At 58.8% G+C, this 12,387-nt stretch overlaps 1 protein-coding gene across 1 annotated transcript in view; it reads right to left on the bottom strand.

Annotated features, from left to right (window-relative positions):
* The window catches only part of NOL4L (nucleolar protein 4 like), a 125,270-nt gene extending 113,475 nt beyond the window's left edge, over positions 1-11,795 (bottom strand). Inside the window, exon 1 of the mRNA XM_033094632.1 lies at positions 11,427-11,795. Coding sequence (XP_032950523.1) covers positions 11,427-11,747 — 321 coding nt within the window. The 5' untranslated portion in view covers positions 11,748-11,795. The remainder of the gene's footprint in view (positions 1-11,426) is intronic.
* Between the last annotated feature and the right edge of the window lie 592 nt (positions 11,796-12,387).

Genomic DNA, 12,387 nt, shown 5'->3' with positions numbered 1-12,387 from the left:
CCAGTCTGAACTCTAAAGCCCAACTCAGCAGCACTGTTCCATGTGGCCTCATCACAGATTCTAGGGTTATTGATTCAATCCTAATCATAATCCTAATTATAGCTTCCTTTTATTGAAGACTGACTACGTCCACACCCTGGCCCAGATGCTTCTATACTATAGATTATAGGAATATATAGAGAGAATATAGAGTAGAAGGTAGATGTAAGTGAAGCCACAGCTATTATAACCCCATTTTACAGATGAGGAAACTAAGGCTCAGAGAGAAGAGATGTGCCTAAGATTGTACATCAGTAAGTGGCAGAGTCTGGACCCAGCCCCTGCCTCCACACTCCCCACTGCTCTGCTGACCTGCGGGGGCCTCACATTTAACAGAAAACACTTTGCCCTCAGCTGGCTCCTGTCCCAGCCTCCAGCTCTCCCAGGGAGGCCCCATCCCCACAGAGCTTCCCAGCCTGAACTCTTGAACTGCCTCCCCTCCACTCCCCACCTTGGTCAAGGTTTTCCTATCACCCCACAAAGGGCCTCCTAACCACCCTTGGGAGACTAACAGCTGTCTGGTTTGGGGATCTTTGCAGTGAAGAGGGGTCCTCTAAGGGACCCTGAAATGGAGCAGCAGCCCCTATTCTGTGGCCTGCCTGATCGACTTAGTTTTATGCCATCTTCCCAACCACCCCACAGGGTATGGGTTATCACCCACTTAGATAGAAGAGGCCAGGGGATCAGAACAGGCAAGTCATTTGCCCAGAACCAGAAACGGATGGCAAAGCTAGAATCCGAATGCAGGTCTGTTGTTGACCATGTTACCTTCCGGCCTCCCCTACGGTTGCTCTCCTGGCAGAGTCACTCTCACCTAGGCAGACCCCTCTCCACATTCCCATGAAAATGACAATCCCACTGTTTAAGCATTTCACCCGATTCTCTCCTTTGGTTTTCTCAATAATCCTGTAGGGGAGGGACAATCATCAGACCCATTTTTCAGATGAAGAAACTGAAACCCCAAGTGGTTCCTTAGCTGGGTGCCAGCAGAGGCTGTACCTTGGTTTGCTAACCTGTAGAATGGGGTCACAACATCCTCCCAGGGTGGTTGAGGACTATGCAAGGTTGTGGAAGCCAGGGGCTCTTGGAGACCCGCCCTTGAGATGCTCTCAGACAAGGCCCAAGGCCCAAGTGCGTTTTTCGCACCTCGCCAACATCCGTCCAGGGACTGGCCTGCCAAAGGAAGGGCCCCATGTCTCCTCGAACATTTTCTCAGCCCAGGGATGCTGAGAAAACGATGAGTCATCCACCCAGGCAAAGGCCTGCCTGAAGCCTACATCGAATCCCGGGCAGGGACGTATCCAAGCTAGGAAGGGAGCCCCCGTGAAGATGATGACTCCCCAGCTGGTCCCACTGAGGCCTGAGACACCAAGTCTCCTCATGCCCTCCCGTGCCACACACTACCAGCCTAGAGAATGGCTCTTAGATTCTGCCACTGGACCCTGCCCCTGTGCCTTCGGCTCAGATCTGTGCATCCGCCTACATTTCCGGTGTCCTAAGCTCCCCTCCTTCCATCCAAGAATACGGCACCAACAGTGCCCCTTGAGCCTGCCTACTACCCCCCGCCCATGTTACCCAGTAATCAACCTCTTGTCCTTCGAGGAAATCAGCCCCTCCTCTCTATCCCAGGCTGGAGAATCACGTGCAATTCTTAAACAGTGGGATTGTCATGTTTGTGGGGATGTGGAAAGGAGTCCGCCCCGGTGACAGGGCTCGCCTGGGCAGAGCAACAGTAGGAAAGTCCAGAGGGTAAGTAATACGGCCAACAACAGACCTGCAGTAGAATCCCAGCTCTGCCACCAGCATCTGGTTCTCGCCTTCTCTCTCTGCACCCATTTCGCAGCCTACTATTTCCCCTTCTCCGGAACACGTCTTCTTGCCACAGCATTTCGAGGGTTCCTTCTAAAACCCAAATCTAACCTTATCTCCCCTCTACTAAAAATCCTCCTGCGGACTCCTTGCTGTCCTTGATGGTGACGCACTAGCTCCTCTGAGTGGCTTTCCAGATTTTTTCTCCTCCATCTGGCCCCAACCAATTTCACCGGCTCATCCCCTCCGTACCCCACAGCAGTTCTCAAGCTGATTTAACTAGTTACCCACCCCCACCCCATTTGAAATATTCTGCAGAACAGGCTTCTCCAGGGAAGTAGCCTCGTCACCACCACACACTAGGCCCCGACCCCGCCTAAACCTGTCCCACCTCTCAGCCCGTGTTCATATATTCCCACTCCTTGCAACGAGTTTCCCCCTATTCTGCTCTTGCTGAAACTTTTGTTTTGCCCCTCAAGGTCCAGCTCAAATGTCACCTTCCTGAGGACTCCTTGGACACCCTTGGGCAGGAGGATGGGTCTGGGCCCTGGGGCTCCTGAGGCCCTTGGAGGGCAGAACTGGATGGGTGGTTCTCAGATTCCTGCCCTGAGACAGATGCTGTCATTGTTTCCTCCCCCACTCCACCTGCCCGCTCCGCACCACACCCTCATCCCACAGTGGGGAACCCCATAGGGGCAGGGGCTATTCTGGGCCCTGGGAATACAGCAGCGAACAAAACAGACGCATCTGCCCTGGTGGAGCTCACAGCCTTGCAGAGAGACAGATACGAAACATATAAACTAGTAAAAATAAATAAGGAAGTACGTTAATTAATTAATATATACAGAGGATGTTCAAAAAAATGTTTATACATTTTAAGAAAGGAAAACTGTATTAAAATTGTAATACTCACTATATACCGGTAACAAAAGATGAATATAAGTCACGTTTGACTTCTGCAATTACAAGAGGTGCTCACAGTGGTTACCACCAGCGTCCAGACACTGATAACAGCGCACTACTGCTTGAGCAACACTGACCAGAGTGTCCACTTGTATACATTTTTTTGGCACCCCCGGTATGTATATATGTATGTGTGTGTGTGTGTGTGTGTGTGTGTACAGAGAGAGAGAGAGAGAGAGAGAGAGAGAGAGAATGCCAGGGGGTGATAAGAGCTATAGAGAAAAATGAAGTAGAAAGAGGTGGAGGATAGGGTCCAACGGTCCTAAGGCTGTCCTGACTGGGTCATCAGGGAGGTGGTGACATGTGGGCAAAACCCCGAAAGAGGAAAGGGAGCCAGCCATGTAGACACCTGGGGGAAGAGTGTTCTGAGCTGGGAGAACAGCCAGTACAAGGGCCCTGGGGCTGGACTGTGTTTGGTGGTTTCTGGGATGGCAAGGAGGGGATAGCAAGGAGGCTAGTGTGGCTGAGCCTGAATGAATAAGGGAAGAGAGGAGGGAGCCAAGGGCAGCAAGGCCACTGGGACCAGACCATGCAAGGCCTTGTAAGCTTTGGGAAAGGCTTTGGTTTTGGGCTTTGAATGAGATCAGAGCCTTGGAGGGTTCTGAGAAGAGGGAGAGAATCTGATTTGCTTTTTGCAAAGTTTCCTCTGCCTGTATGAGTCAGAGGGGATTACAGGGGGCCAGAGTGAACACAGGTCGTGAACACAGGTCGTGAACACAGGTAGTAGGTAGGTGGATGCATCTCTAGGCTTGGACAAGCCTAGTGGCAGTGGAGGTGGTGAGAAGATAAAATTTGAGATGTATTTTGAAGGTAGAACCAACAGGATTTGCAAATGGGTTGCATGGGGAGGGAGGGTAGTAAGAAAAAGGAATCAAAAATGACTCCAGGTATGGCCCGAGCAAGGGAAGGGTGGAGCAGCTGCGATGGGGAGGACAGTGAGAGGAGCGAATGAGTGAGGAAGTGAATGAACGAATGACCCTCCGGGCTTGGAACCAGAGGGGCTCACACCCAGCGCCGATGCTCGGTGGGACCTTGAGCGAGGTCCTTCCACGCTCGACCTTAGTTTCCCCATCTGCAGCTGAGAAGCCCCATGTCCCAGGGTGGCCAACAGGATTGGATGCTGAGGGGAGTCAATGACCTTGTGGGGAGAGGACAGGCCAGCCTCCCAACTCCTCCCTCGGCCCAATCCCCACAGCCTGCCCAGGCCTGGTCAGGCCTATAGCTGCAGTTGAGATGAGAAGGGAAGGGGTGTGGGGGAGGAGTGGCATCTGTCTCCCACCAGGCTGGGCCTGGGCCAGTGGGAGGGCTGTCTGCAGCTCTGAGCAGCTTTTGTGGAGTGCCCTCAGATGAAAGGACACCATGAGCCTGAGGTGGGGCGTGGGAGGGCTACAACACCTGCGGACCCCTGCCTCCACAGCCAGGGGCTTCAAAAGGGTCAGACAGCCATGGAACCCACGCCCTGCCACTTGCTCACTGTGAGACTCAGGGAGGTTCCCCAGCCACCCTGATGCCAGGTTCTCAGCTACCTCACAGAATCCAGGGTAGATTAAATGAAATAAAGTGTCTGGCAAATGGCAGGGGCTTGAAAACATGGGAGATGTGCTCAGACCCTTGCCAGAGAGAGGCAGTCATTACAGCAGCCTCCCTGTGTTCTCTGTAAGATCCCAGAACCCAGAACTCAGGGTTTTGACCAGGGACTAGGGCAAGGGTGGGACGGGGGTGTGTGAGAGGCCTCTGGGAGGCTAAGCCTTCTATTATACCTTCCTATCTGGTCAGTACCTATAGACCTTGGTAAAGCCCCAACCCTCTTCCCTCTCGTACACTGACCTCTGGGATCTGGTACCCCCAGCACCAGGAAGGGATTCCAGAGGCAGAAGGGACCACAGGAGCCTTCCCTGTGTGATAACTAGGGAAACTGAGGCTTAGGGCAGGAACCAGCGATGGCTGGTTCATGTTCCCAGCTCTGGGGGCTCATGTCACACCTATGTTTTTCACCAAGACTTTTCTGGTGTTCTGTACTATTCAATACAACATGAACCAGGCTCCCAATGGCACTGGAGATAGAGAAAAGACACAAACACAACCTCTAGGGAACTAATAGTTGCTGTCCACCTACTATGTGCCAGGAACTTGGCTGGGTACTTTATTTCCATTGTCCCATTTAATACCCATGACATCTTTCATCACCACCCCCATTTTCCAGGTGAGAAAACTGAGTCTCAGTGAGATCACATAGCAGCTAACATTTCCTAGGACTTGCTACATTCTTCAGGCTCTACATGCATTAATACATTCATTCATCTCACACCTGTCCTATGAAGGAGATAGGATTATCAGCTCAATTTTACAGATAAAAAATTAAGGCCAAATTGGTAAAAAGGCAGAGCTGGGATTTGAACCCAGAGTCCCTTGGCTTGACGCCCCAAGCCCTTCACTTCCCCTCTATGTCAGGCTAGGCCGGGGCAGAAAGCAGACTCAGGAGTCCTTATTCTAATAAGCTGCCCACCTTGGTTCTGTTCCCTCTCCTCCTTTGGGGTCCAAGGGCCAGGCTTGCTCTGACACAAGTAAGCAGAGTGACCTTTCAAATGATAGCAGAGGCTCTTCCTATTTGCCAAGCCTCCTGGAAGTGGGGCTTTGGAGCCTGTTTTCCAGATGAGGAAACTGAGACTTGGCGAGGTCAAGCAGGCTACTTACCTGGGTCACATGCAAGGAAGTGGCTTGAGTTGGTTAGCATCCCATAGGTCCTGGCCCCGTCACTTCAAGTCCAGAGCCTTCTCTCCCGAGAGGACCCATCCCAACCCCCATGATGCCTGGCTTTGGGCTTACTAAGTGCCACCATGGCTGAGGTCACAAGCTTTGTCCTGCTGCCCTTGTAGGGCAAGGAGAAGGGAGGAGAAGAAGGCTGGAAACAGGTAGATGTCTTGGCCACTGTGGGGAGAGGGACATGGCGCTACCTCTTATGTCCACTCCCTCCCTCATACTTGGCTTCAGCAGCTGCTGAGACCCCAGGGGCAGCAAAGGCCAGAGCAGCAGCTCAGGCTGGCTTGGCTATGAGGGAGGACACCGCTGTCAACACCGCACTGCCAGGCTGACAAGGTTTTTTTCAGTGGGATCTGGAACATGTGTGCATGCACACAGTCACACTCGTGGTCTGCCAATGCCCACACCCCAGGTGCTTGCACATCTGTCAACACAGACGCTCAATCACACACAGTCACACGCATGCAGTCTTCCCTCCACCTCTACACACACACACAGACACACACACACACACACACACACACACTGCCCCTGGCACACAGAATCATCAGCCGCACATGGACAGGCACATGCACACTCACGCCCACATAGTCACGCTTCTGCCTGCACACACACATGCACATAGCCCCACGTGCACACACATGCTCTACACATGAGCTCACGCACATGTGCACAGTACTCAATCCCACCACCTCCAAGGTAAGAGCTGGCTTGGAAAAGCCCAGGTTAGCCTGAGGTTGGGTCACGTGGTCTCTGAGCGGCCCCAACCACCGGCTCCCTAGTCCCCAGTCCTCCCAGCAGGACTTCCTGACTCCTAGACATTCAGGTCTGACCCAAAGGACAGGGGGACATGCTGTCCCCGCCCCCCCAGCAAACAGTGACCCAGGACCCAGAAGGGAGGTCCCAGAAAGGCAGAGCCTGATCCCCCAACATCACCCAGTCTCCCAAATGCAGTCCTCCAGGGTCCCCAAGACCACATTCACCTGAATCACTGAAGCGTACTTAATAAAATAGCCCACTTTGCCATGAGAAATGTAAATGGGGCCCATGCCAGCCCTCATTGTCAACCTCGTCCCAAAGGCCCCCTGGACCCAGGAGAACAGAGGCCTCCTCCTTTCTTACTCCATTTCTGTCCTAGTGAGCCCCGAGAAAGCTCCCAGGGAGACAATCCTGCCTCAAGCACCAGCCTGTGATTACAGACATGTTGACCAGAGGGATTCTTCTAAACTAATTCAGATTAAGGTGTAATCAACTGAAAGCTTGTCATGAAGGACCTAGGCTTTCAAATTGGATCAGGCTGCAAGACACCTCTGACAGGGTCAGAATGGACATGTGTGCAGGCAGTACCCAAGTTCAGGGCCTGCCCCCAGCAGCGATGGCTTTAGGGAAAGTCTGAGCCTCCGTAAGCCTCCATTTACTCCTCTGAAGGATGCCAGTAACAGTAACAGCACTGACCTGGGCTGCTGTGAGAATTCGAAAAGTCACTGGGACCACCATCTCAGCACAGTGACATGTACAGCGTCCCAGCACACAATAGTATCTCAGAAAGGGTCACTGTGGTGATAATTTGGAGAAAAGCAGGAAATATTGAGGTATTCAACCGAAGGTCACAACATATATTACACTGTGCTAAGTCAGAGGCCATTTCCCGCCTAGACCAGTGGCCGCAGGTGCCAAAGGTTTACACAAAAGCTCTGGGGAGAAAGACTGAAGACTGTGAAAATGCTCTCCACTAAATGAACGTTGTCTGCAAACTGGGAAAAGACCACCATTAGTCAATTTGGCCAGCGGAACACCTGGGGTCCGGCTCAGAAAAAGCCTGGTGTTGAGAGTGGAGTTTGGCAATCCAGCATTTCCCCTCGGGGAATGGTGCTCTAATGGGGGATCCTGGCATGTGATGGGCCATGGAGAAGCCACAGTGAAGCAGAGATCTGCATTCCAGTTCTGACTCCCTACCAACAGAAACTTCTTCTCTCAAAGCCTCAGTTTTTCCGTCTAGAAGATGGCAGAGTTGGGCGGAGAACATCTATGTCCAAGAAGCCTTGGGGCTTTATTGTCCTGGGAGTTGACAGATGGTCCAGGGCCCCGCCCCAGACATAACCTGAGGCCCTTGCAGGCCCTGAGGACAGCACAGCTCTGAGAGACCAGAGGAAAAGGAAAGGGGTTGGTTCACTTTGTGGCTGAAGCTGGAACGGAATCAGAGGGTCTTGCCTCCAAGGGGTTTGCTTCCCCTGCTTGGCAGCCCACGGAGGCCGGAGCAGGCCAAACTCAAGAAATAATAAATCCTACCCAGGCTTTGCTCAGCCAGGAGGCCTGGCTGGCTCTTGTCATAAAAAGATCTTATCCCCAAGAGCGCCCCGTGCCCAGTGTGGAGGACTCCGCCCTCCTCCCCTCAGTCCTCCGCCTCCACTTCTATTTCCTGTGACAACCTGCAAACTGAAGACCAACTTGCCTCTCCCCCCACACCCAGGCTTCTGCTGCTCGACCCCCGCCCTGCCCCGCCCCCCACCCGGGCCCCAGCTGCAGGAGGCCCCTGCAGAGTGTAATTCCCCTTGCCCTCCTCTCCGCCCTGGGCCGTCCGGACAGATTAAGCCTTTGTCACACACACCCAGAAAAGCTCAGGGCCAGATGGGACAGGACAAGTGGTGTCAGATCATCGACCTGCTGCTGGCCAGGACTCGGAAAGGGCCCCAACCACAGCACCGCATATGGCTGTGGGAGGAGGAAAGGGGGCCCAAGGAGGGGGCAGCAACATGGAAGAGAGACTACACACCATGGCCACCCTTAGGACCGAGCCCACACAGGGGGCCCACGTTCAGCTGCTGGATGACCCAACTCCCACGCCCCCACTTTCCTGAAGTTGTTCTGCCTGGCTTCTTGATCATATCCACAGCTGTACCCACTTCCCCCACTAGCTGGGTTCTCCAGGAGCAGGCACAGAGTCCAACCCACCCCAATGCCCCAGTGCCCCCCACTAGGCCTGTGGGTGCTAAACAAATGCCTGAGACAAAGGTTTAAGGCCCAATGACCTTCACAAAACCCACCCAGGACAAAACTACAGGACCTCCCCCAACTGCCACCAGAGGCAATGATAACTTTAATTGGGTGTGTGAGGGTGCATGGGGGGTGGGAAATGGGGGATGTCCTTTGCACCTTTCAAAGAAGGTCCCATTCAGCCCCTCCCCGGAACAGGCCATGGCTGCCCCTGAATTCCCAGCAGGATTCATTCCTCTTAGATCAGTGAAAAGGAAAATGGAAATGTAAAAATAATAACTGAGCCCCAGGAAGGTGCTTGGATATGGGGGTGGCAAGACTCGGGGCATCTCCTGTGGCTGGCTCCGGTTGGCTGGGCAAGTGGCAGGTAACTAACAGGCTCTCTGGGGACCAGCAGGCCAGGCAGGCGGGTGTGGAGAGCTCAATGGGCGGGCTGTCACAGGAGGGCACGTCTGTTGTGTTTGTTATCCTCCTGGCAGCCTGGGCAGGGAGGCCTGGGGCCCCTTTCTCTGCCTCACAGGCAGGTGGTCCCTTGGGGAGGGCTTATTATTGGTCTGGGAGCCAGGGTGGAGGCTTATGAGGCCCCTGCTGCCAGGACAGGTCACTATGGGCCTCATGAAGGGTCTGGAGAGACTGCTGGGCTGGCAGGATGTGAGACCCAGGCCTAGCACCCAATTACTGCATGTGGCCTGGATGGACGCGTGTGCCCTTGCTCTGCTGTGACTGTGGCAAATGGGTTAGGGGGACTGCCTCATGATGCCCATTCCCTAGAGGAGAGGTCCACCCACACAGAAAACCAGTGAGCCAGCTACCAGGTCTGAGGGTCACCTGCTCCCGCAACTCCAGGAGTGGGTGCAGTGGGGGCTCCTGCCTCAGACTAAGAAAGAGGTTGGCCCAAGACTCCCAGCTCACTAGGGAGGGATAACCTGGATGGGATGGATGGGGGCCACTAACTGACCTGGGAAGCCTGGAGGTCTCAGGGCAATGACTCAGGGTAGGGGGCACAGACCCAGCCAACCATCTGATGGGTCACTGACCTCACCTAGGCTGGGGACACTAGCCCAAGATGGGGGAGAACTGAGGGAGGTAGGAAATAGCAGGGTTGGGAGGGCTGACCTAGGCTGGGAAGAGGCAATGACCCATACTCCCCTTGTGGGAAAGTGGGCACTGATTTGGGTTGGGGAAGGGGTCTCTGGCTTCATCAGGGGAGGGGGCAATGATCCAGATTCCCCAGGTTTGGGGGAGAGCACTGATTTAGGTTGGGAGGGGTCCCTGACTTGCGCGGGTTGGGACACTGCCCCAGCCTTCCTCTTGGGGAATCCGGCCCTGGCGCGCCCATCGGCCTGGCCCTCTGCTCAGGGTCCGGCCGGAGGCGGCAGCGGCGCAGATGGGCTGCTGGCGACCGCAGAGGCAGCGGCGCGGTTATCAGCGCTCCTCGCAGATGGGCCGCCCGCCCTCCACGCTCACGGCTCCCCACTCCCCGCGGCCTGCAGCCCCGTCCCCAGGGCGCGGGGGGAGGCGCCTCCAGATCCGCTCCCTGGCTCGCGCCTCTCTCCTTCTCGGCCCCTTCACCCCGCGGGCCCGGCCCGGGCGGCCGCCGGAGGGGGAGGGGGAGGGGACAAGTGCACTTTTCGTAACGACCGAATCAATTGTGTGTGAAGAGCCCGCTCCGGCCGGGGACGGGGCTGAGCGCGGGGCGGGCGGGCCGGACGGGGGAGGAGCACGGAGGGGGGAGCGGGGGAGCGAGGGAGGGAGGGAGGCCGGCGCGGGGCGGCCCCGCTCTCTCGCTCGGGCCGGGCGAGGCCGGGGAGGGAGTGAGGGGGGCAGGGAAGGAGGCCAGCCCGGCCCGGGAGGGCCGGGGGCTGAACGCACTAATGGAGGGTCTCTGCGACGGAAAGTTCAAAGCTCAGCAGCGCCCGGGGAGCAGCCGCCCCCCCAGCCCCCACCCGCTGCAGAACAATGAGGTCCCGCGGGGGAGCCGCGGGGCCCGCGCCGCACGCCCTCTCCAGGGCGCCCCGGGCCGGAGGGGACGCCCCCGCCCGGCCACCCGCCTCCTCCCTCCCGGCGGCTGCGGTTCCCCGCCCCCTCCCCCACGCCACCCCGCCCGGACCGGGCCAGCCCCGGGGACGGGGGAGGGGAAAGGATGGATAGGTCAGGCCGCCCCCGTCCCAGGGAGGGGGAGGCTAGGGGCCCGGGGGGCGGAGGGGGCGCCCCACCCACCCACGGGAGGCTGCTCCTGCGCCAGGCTGCGGCTCGGGCTGCCCCTCCCCGGGACAGCCCCGGGTGGGGTCGGGGAGACAGTGCCCGGGCGGGCCCCCTCCCCTGGCGCTGAGAAGGCGAGTGGACTCCCCGTCCCGTGGCTGCCCCTGCCCCCCTTCCCGCGGCACCACCCTCCACACACACACACACACACACACCACACAGACACACACACACACACACACACACACACACACCCCGCCCAGCCGGCCCGGGGGCGGGAGCGCGAGGCGCCCGGGACAGGCAGCCCCGGGGCGGGCGGGGGGGTGGGGGGAGGCTCAGGCTTCGGAGCAGCCGCCTGCTGGCGGGGGGAGGGGACGGGAGGACGGAACATGCTGGGGTGAGCAGCCCGGGACAGCCTGCCCGGCACGGCCACAGCCCGGGCAGCGGCGCAGAGGGGGGCAGGGACACCCCGAACCCGGAGCGCTGCCGTGGCGGGTCGGGGTGGGCGGGTGAGCAGGGACGCGTGCGCCTCGGGCGAGCCAGACCCACGGACAACCTCAGGGACACACGTTCGGACACACATCCACACCCCCAACCCGCCCCCGCCCACCCCGAGCCCCGCGGCGGGACAGGCCCGCGGCCACCGCGCGCGCACTCACCGAGCCTGTCTTGACCGGCACATACACCACTTGGCCCATCTTGGGTTCCCGGCCGCTGCCCAGGCGGAAGCCCTTGGAGCGCACCCAGAACTGGAACTTGCCTTTCTCTCCGGCCGCGGGGCCGCTGCCCGCCCCGGTCCCGCCGCCGCCCTGCAGGACCTCGGCGATCCGCTGGTATTTGCTGCGTGTCACCGTCTTGGTTTTGGCCGAGTCGCCGTAGGTGCGCAGGCACCAGTCCCGGAACTGGCGGCCCAGCTCAGAGTCTCCGGGGCTGCGCTCGCGCTCCCAGCCCCCGCGCAGCAGCAGCGTCGGCTTCGGCATCCTCCCGCCGCGCCCGGCGCCCTCGGGGGCGGGCCGGTAGCCGGGCCGCCGGGTGCCGGGACTAGGCTGGGTTGGGCCGGGCCGGGGCGCGCCGCGGCCCGGGCTGTCCCGCAGTGTGGCTCCCGCGCAGCTGCTTGATGGGCACGGGCGGCGGCCGGACGCGCGGGGCTGCAGCGCGCTCTGTCCTGCTCGGGCGGCGGCGGCGGCGGCGTTGGCGGCGGCGGCTCCGGCTCGCCTCCTGCTCCGCCTCCTCCTCCCCCCGGCCGGGATGCAGGAGCGATGGAGGCAGCTCCGGGCCCGGAGGTGCAGAGGGGGCGGGCCGCCCCGCGGGCGGCCGGGGGAGGCGGGAGGCGGGGAGCGGCCCCGGGCGCGGGGAGCGAGACCGAGCCTGGGCGCGGGCGGCGGCGGCGGCTGTCAGCTCGCGCGGCTCATCCTGCTCCTGCTCAAGCTCCCGCTGCCGCTGCTCTTCCTCCTCCTCCTCCTCCTCCCGCGCCCGCCTCCACCACGCCGCGGGATCCCACCTGTTAGAGCGTCGCAGCCTTAGCCGCCGTCCCCCCTCCCGTGCTCGCCCGTGGGGCCCAGCCCCCGCTTGGCCGGGCCCCTGGGGGCGCGGGGGCTGCCGCGCCCGCAGCCGCGGGGA

The sequence above is a fragment of the Rhinolophus ferrumequinum genome, chromosome 23, assembly GCF_004115265.2.
Source record: "Rhinolophus ferrumequinum isolate MPI-CBG mRhiFer1 chromosome 23, mRhiFer1_v1.p, whole genome shotgun sequence".
Classification (NCBI taxonomy): domain Eukaryota; kingdom Metazoa; phylum Chordata; class Mammalia; order Chiroptera; family Rhinolophidae; genus Rhinolophus; species Rhinolophus ferrumequinum.
This window is presented reverse-complemented; position numbering and strand designations above follow the sequence as displayed.